The 6,084-nt window shown below is 55.0% G+C and overlaps 1 protein-coding gene across 2 annotated transcripts; it reads left to right on the top strand.

Annotated features, from left to right (window-relative positions):
- Positions 1–3,266: 3,266 nt before the first annotated feature.
- On the top strand, positions 3,267–5,843 carry LOC102927506 (uncharacterized). 2 transcript variants are annotated; one of them, XM_076566484.1, is made up of 5 exons: positions 3,267–4,518; positions 4,602–4,737; positions 4,824–4,956; positions 5,035–5,162; positions 5,245–5,843. In XM_076566484.1, exons 2-5 carry the CDS (start codon positions 4,683–4,685, stop codon positions 5,277–5,279), a joined length of 351 nt encoding a protein of 116 aa, XP_076422599.1. In that variant the 5' UTR covers positions 3,267–4,518; positions 4,602–4,682; the 3' UTR covers positions 5,280–5,843.
- The last annotated feature ends 241 nt before the right edge of the window (positions 5,844–6,084 follow it).

Raw genomic sequence — 6,084 nt, 5'->3', positions numbered from 1 at the left:
AGATGGCACGGAAGCAATTGTGAGTGAAAAGACCTAAACTGCCGCACCCAGTGACAGTGTCATCTTAAACATTGCAGCCCAGAGGCAGCCAAAGATGGGGTTGACCCGCGGCAAGGTCCGGGGGCCAAAGCTAGGGTTCGCCTGCAGCAATGTCTAAGGCCACCGATGCCCCGGGGTTTGATAAAGGTCATAAAAGGGTGGAATACTTGTGTTTCTCGAGGGTCTCTTTGATCTCCGGACCCCAAAACCAATCAGTATCAGAAGGCATAGAAGCCATTATATGTGCAGGGAAATGGATGTTACCGCGCGGTGGCAGCATACTCCTATCTATTGTAGCCCAAACGCAGCCATCTGGGGGGGAGTCACTCCCAGCAATGTCCTAGGTCACCCAAACCCGATGCAATTCTTGGGGGGAAGGTTAGATTGTGTACCCCTGGAGTGTTCCCCTTGCACCCTGAAACCAGAAAACTTGGCTCACTCCTACACGGCACAGGATCGGCTGTGATTGGTAAGACCGAAGAAGTTGTTTTGCGGAGACAGGGCAGTCCCACACATTTCAGCATAAAGACGATGAAAATTGGGGTCCACCTATGGCAGTGTCCAGGGCACTCAGACCTAACATTCAATAATGCATGAAGGCCATGGGATGATAGGACATACACATTTCTTGGGTAGCTCTCTTCGGTCTCGCGCCCTTCGGATCGGTTCGCTCTCTACACAGCGCAGAATTGGCTATGGTTAGACAGACGTTGCCGCGCGGTGGCAGTGCAGTACTACACATTTCAGCGCAAGGCGCTGAAAGTTGGGGTTCACCTGTGACATTGTCCAGGGCACTCAGACCTAGCATTCAATGATGCACGAGAGCCATGGGATAATAGGACATACACATTTCTTGAGTAATTCTCTTCGGTCTCGCGCCCTTCGGATCGGTTCGCTCTCTACACAGCATAGAATTGACTATGGCTAGCGATACACGTTGCCGCACAAGGGAAGTGCAGTCCTACACATTTCGGCACAAGGCTATGAAAGTTGGGGTTCACCTGTGACGATGTCCCAGGTCACTCAGGCATAGCATTCATTGATGCATGAGAGCCATTGGATGATAGGACATACACATTTCTTGAGTGGTTCTCTTCAGTCTTACACCCTTCGGGTCAGCTCACTCCCCACATAGCGCAGAATTAGCGATGGCTAGAGAGATGTTGCCGCGTGGTGGCAGTACAGTCCTACACATTGCCAGGCAGACGCGACAAAGGTTGGGGTTCGCTCGTGACAATGCCCGGGCTCCGTGCCTCAATGATCACCAAGAGTCATAGGGGTCAGTCATTTGTGCACTTATGAAGTGGTCCACTTCCGTCTTGGGACCCCACAAACCAGCCAGATCTGCTCAATCGCTGCATGGCACAGAATTGGTTACGGGTGGGAGATGTACATACCGCGAGTTGCTGCAAGTATCACACACGGAAACCCCAATGGTGGTGAAAGCAGAAGTTGGGGTTCAACTATGGCAATGTCCCAAGTCACCTAGAAACCATAGCGAGAAGTTGAAGAGTTGTATAGAGGCTAGGAGATGTCAGGGTTCAGCTTGGTTTGAAGCAATGGGGGTGCGGGGGGAGGGGGGCAAGAACTGCTGCCTGGCCCATGAACAGCCTGCCCGCGGGTGGTCAACTCTCAGCCTTTGTTCTGCTGGTACTGCCAGGGTTCTTAAGGTTCATCGGGGATGGGCTACTTATGGGAGTTGCTTGGGCTTTTATGCCTAGCATGGAAGGACTTCTGGGGTGATTCTCTTCCATCTTACATACCGATCTCCGAAAAGAATCATTTGTTTAAGGGTGTAGAGATGAGGGGAGACAGATAGCTCAGTGGTTAAGAGCACGGACTGACATCCCAGAGGACCCGGTTTCAATTGCCAGCACCCACACAAATGTACCTGGCCGTCCAGTGTCCGATCATGCCCCCCCCAAAAAAAAGAAAAGAAAAAGGTGTAAAGAAAGCCACAACCATGAGGCAAGAGCACAGACTCACATATTATCACTCCAAGATAACAGAAGTGGGGTCTACTTATGACCAAATTGGGGGTGTCTTTTAGTATCATAACCTAGGTTCCTCCCATGGAGATGACCAGAGCTTTCACAAAGCAAAAATGGGGGGGGTCCCACAAAAGAGCCAGAAATTAGCACTCAGTTGGCATGCAGCAACTGGGCTGAGGATCTGTCAAGAAGCTATTGCACCCTACATAACCTGAGGGTCTGCCGAGTTGTCATAACTGGTCAGCACTGGGGCCCTCCTCACACCTGGAGTTCCAATCCCTTCCATCTAGGGCTGCCCCACTCTCTGATGACTCTAATATCTTTGATGTGTGGGTGCTGCCCATACCGGTTAGAGCCCCAGAACTCTCAACAGAGGCCAAGAACAATGATATACCCCAAGTGGCAGAGGGACTGGGCATCTCTCCTGCCCTCATTCTGTCACTGATAGTGGTAGCACGCTAGGATAGGGAGACAATGTTGTGCTCCTGGTTGGCTGGGGAGACCGAGGCCAAGCTGTGAGGTCACTAAAAGAATTCATCACCAAAGACTACTAGTAAACCTGATGGCCAGGAAGGGGATGGTAAGAAGCACCCAAATTAGTTGCCTCGTTTGATGCCACTGTGGCAAGACAAGGTCAGTCAAGCAGACGGGGACAAAGGCTGGGAGTTGGCCACCAGTAGCTGTTCAGCCGCCCTGCGGCAGTATGAGAACTCTGCCCCCATCCATACTCCTGTCGTGGTCACCATACAAGCTGAGTGGTGAGCGACTCCTGCATGGCAAGGTGCCCAGGGTTCCATGAAGGACGCCAGTGGGCTAGGAGGCTGTAAGTTCTCGACCCAAAGGGAGATATTTGGGGACAGTGCCAGGCCCTGTCTAAGGGATTCAAAGTGGGAGTTATGGTGAGGCTGTCTTTGGAGAATTTTCAGGACGGGTGCGGGTGTGGGGTGAGGCGAACGTGCGCTGGAACGATCCAGGGTGGAGGTGGGCCCTGCGGGGCCCCCGGCGGGGCCGTACACTGATTGGCTGACAGAGTAGGGGCGGGAATTCTGGGCGGGGCCACTCCAGTTAGAAAAAGCCCGGGCTAGGGGGCCCGAAGCACCGGGTGCGGGAGGGGGGTGGGGGGTGGGGGGTGGGGGGTATGGGGAAACTGGGGAAGATGGGGTGCTGGAGGGGAGTTCTGTGGGGCCGAGGAGCACCTCGGCATCTGGAGTCTGGCAGGAGTGGTGAAGGGCAGAGGGGCTAGCTCAGGCAGTGCAAAGGCATCGGGACCTGGGAGCCAGGGAGGAGCACGGTGTGGCTTCCAGGCATCGCAGAGGCTGGAAAACATCGGTGTGGCGCTGAAGGGCCTGAACTAGGGTTGGTGAGAGGAATGGGGAGCCAGACATTCATCCCGGTCACTTTTGGTTACAGGACGTGGCGGCTGGTCGGATACAGGGGAGCTGCTGGGAAGGGTTCGACCCCAGACCTGGCAGTGGAGGTGTAGCTGGCAGCAGTGGCAGGTGAGGATCGCCGTCTGCTGGGCAGGTGAGTCTCCTTCTTCTCTCTGGGCCTCGCTGCTCTGACCTTCTAAAAGAAGGTTTAGAGAGCGAGGCCGGTGAGAAGAAGTGGCTGGCCTCCCAGCAGAATGGCACATGAGAGGCAGGACAGTTAGCAAAGGAGACATCGTCTCGGGGGGAGCCGAGACAGAACAAGGCCGGGGGACCATTGGCCACCCCGGAGTGGACAGAGCATTTAGAGGGAAGGAAGAAGAGGGCGCAGGGCTGCCAGTCAAGACTGAGGCTGCTGACTCCAGGGAGGTGATAGGTGACCTTGGAGACAGTGGCAGAGGCCATGGGATCCAGCAAGAATAGAAGCATTCCAGGCTGGGGTCAAACAGGGCAGGACGGGGGTCACAAGACACAGATGGGTCCCCAGCCGCCACCACATCCCACCCACCGTAATTCATTTAGAAGAAGGTTCAAGAGTGGCTCTGGCAGGGCCGTCCAAGGCCTTTGCCAGAGATTCGAGGGCCGGAGAGCGGGAAAGAAAGGCAGTGCGCAGGTCTACATAGCAGGGTGTCACCAGGAGAGGGGTGGGGGCTGCAGGTGTTGGACTCCAGGGGATTTCACAGCAAGGAGGCTGCAGTGGGTCCAGCCTGCAGACACCACTCCCACGAGGCACTGCGGCCCAAGGACTGGCGCGGAAAGGGCCCACAGTGGACGCTTGTGCACTGTATGCCCTAACCGCTCAGCCCCTGGGTCTGGCATGGCAGACAGAATATTTCCAGGGGAGTCAAGGGCACAGGATGAAGCCAGACAAGGCGAGGCAGGTGGGGCAGAATGAGTGAGTTTTCTAGGAAGGGAGGTTGAGGCGCAGGTAGAGAGAGGCAAAGCAAATGGGGTGATGAGCCAGTGAGGCACTGGCCTCCAGAGTCCGTGGCCAAGGAGGGCCTTGCGGGCGGCGACGGAGCAGTGATCGGTGCCTCTGAGAGCTCGGACTGGAGATTAGGGTAAGTGTCCATCTCGCCTGTGGTCACCCGTCTCCTCCCACCCAGGTACACTTTATTCATGTCTCCTTTTTTTCCCCCCACAGCCAGGTCTCCAGCAGAAGTGGGTGTGCCAGCCAGGCACTAAAGGCCAGGATGGCAGGTGTGGTCAATACAGACAGAAAGACATGACATGGTCCGGTGTGATGGAGAGGACAGAAGGACGGCCATCCAGCCTTCCTGGTGAGCATACTATACTCCCCGCCATGGGGCAGCACACTCTACCATCTAGTTGCCCGCCCACTCACACCAGATTCTGTCCTTTACAGAACATCATGGGCTGGCGCCGTGGGACACTGCCACCATACAAGCCGTCTGTTCTTTTAGTTTTCCCGAAGAGCTAACACATCTCTGCTGCTCTCTGGATCCTCCTCCCCCTACTTTGAACCCTCAAGATGAAAGGTAAGGACTCTTTTGCCCCATATGGGTGGGGCATGGCAGGCTGCCAAGCCCAGGGGCCTCATTCTCTCCCTTCCACAGAAATGGTGCTACCCAGCTCATGTCTGGGCCTTTGAATCCGGGGACTCCTGGAAGTCCGTCTAGTTCTGAATCAAGAATATGTTGTGCTCGGAACCACTACACTACCTGCCTCAGGAATCGGCTCGAAGGTGAGCCAGGGAACCCTTCTGGAAACTTGCCAAGTCCTCCCCACTCCTGGCCCCCACCCATTTGTCTTTTTTCTCTCTTCAGGTGAAGCTGAAGGAACAGACGGTAGCGGCACTTAAACGGCAGACCCACAGCACCCACCCACCCACCCCTGAAATTCCATCTTCATGGCCAACTCTGCCTCGCCTGGGAGACCACCACCCACAGCATCCCAGAGCCAAGCCTCTGCTCTGGGATGGATCCATCACTATCATCTCCCTCCTGTCTTTTTCTTCTTCGTCCTTTCCTGCAACCTTATGTTTCTTTCCTTTTGTTTTTTCTTTGCTTTGAGAGACTCAAAAGCGTCCGTGACTCTGTTTCCCCCGCCTATCCCCTTTGAATTCAATTTGCACTAAGTCGTTTGCACTGGTTGGAGTTGCGGAGACAGCCTTGTGTCTCTCCGTGTGAATGTAAACAGCGAATGTGCGGGCCCCTTTGGCCATGCCGCCCCAGTGCCTGCCTGTCATCCACCTCTGTCTGGGGGCGACTGGGTGTGGCCGCGTGCTTGAGGCCTCGCCTTCCCCTCGCCTAGTCTGGAAACAGTTCCATCATAAGTGTTCAACATGCCCTACTTCATCCTTTGTCCCTCCCTGCCAGGGCCTCACCAGAGGTCCTGGGTTCATCAATAAATACAGTTACAGTCATTGGTCTCAGGGACTTGAATCATGATGTCTGCGACTCACTTGGGGAGAGTTGGGGGGCAGAGGAAAGAAATGAGGGAGGGGGGATAAATGGGTGGAGTATAACACCCACGACGACGATGAAGAAGAAGATTATGAAATGGGGAGGGCCTCTAGGGTGGAATGGGAAATAATGGATAGGAGGGGCTTATGAAACGGAATGGGGCATTGGGATGGGGGCCATGAGGGAGGGGGGCTCATGAAA

This window comes from Peromyscus maniculatus, chromosome 1 (assembly GCF_049852395.1).
Source record: "Peromyscus maniculatus bairdii isolate BWxNUB_F1_BW_parent chromosome 1, HU_Pman_BW_mat_3.1, whole genome shotgun sequence".
In the NCBI taxonomy this organism is placed as follows: Eukaryota; Metazoa; Chordata; class Mammalia; order Rodentia; family Cricetidae; genus Peromyscus; species Peromyscus maniculatus.
Note: the sequence above shows the minus strand (reverse complement) of the source record. Positions and strands in the feature narration are given on the sequence as shown.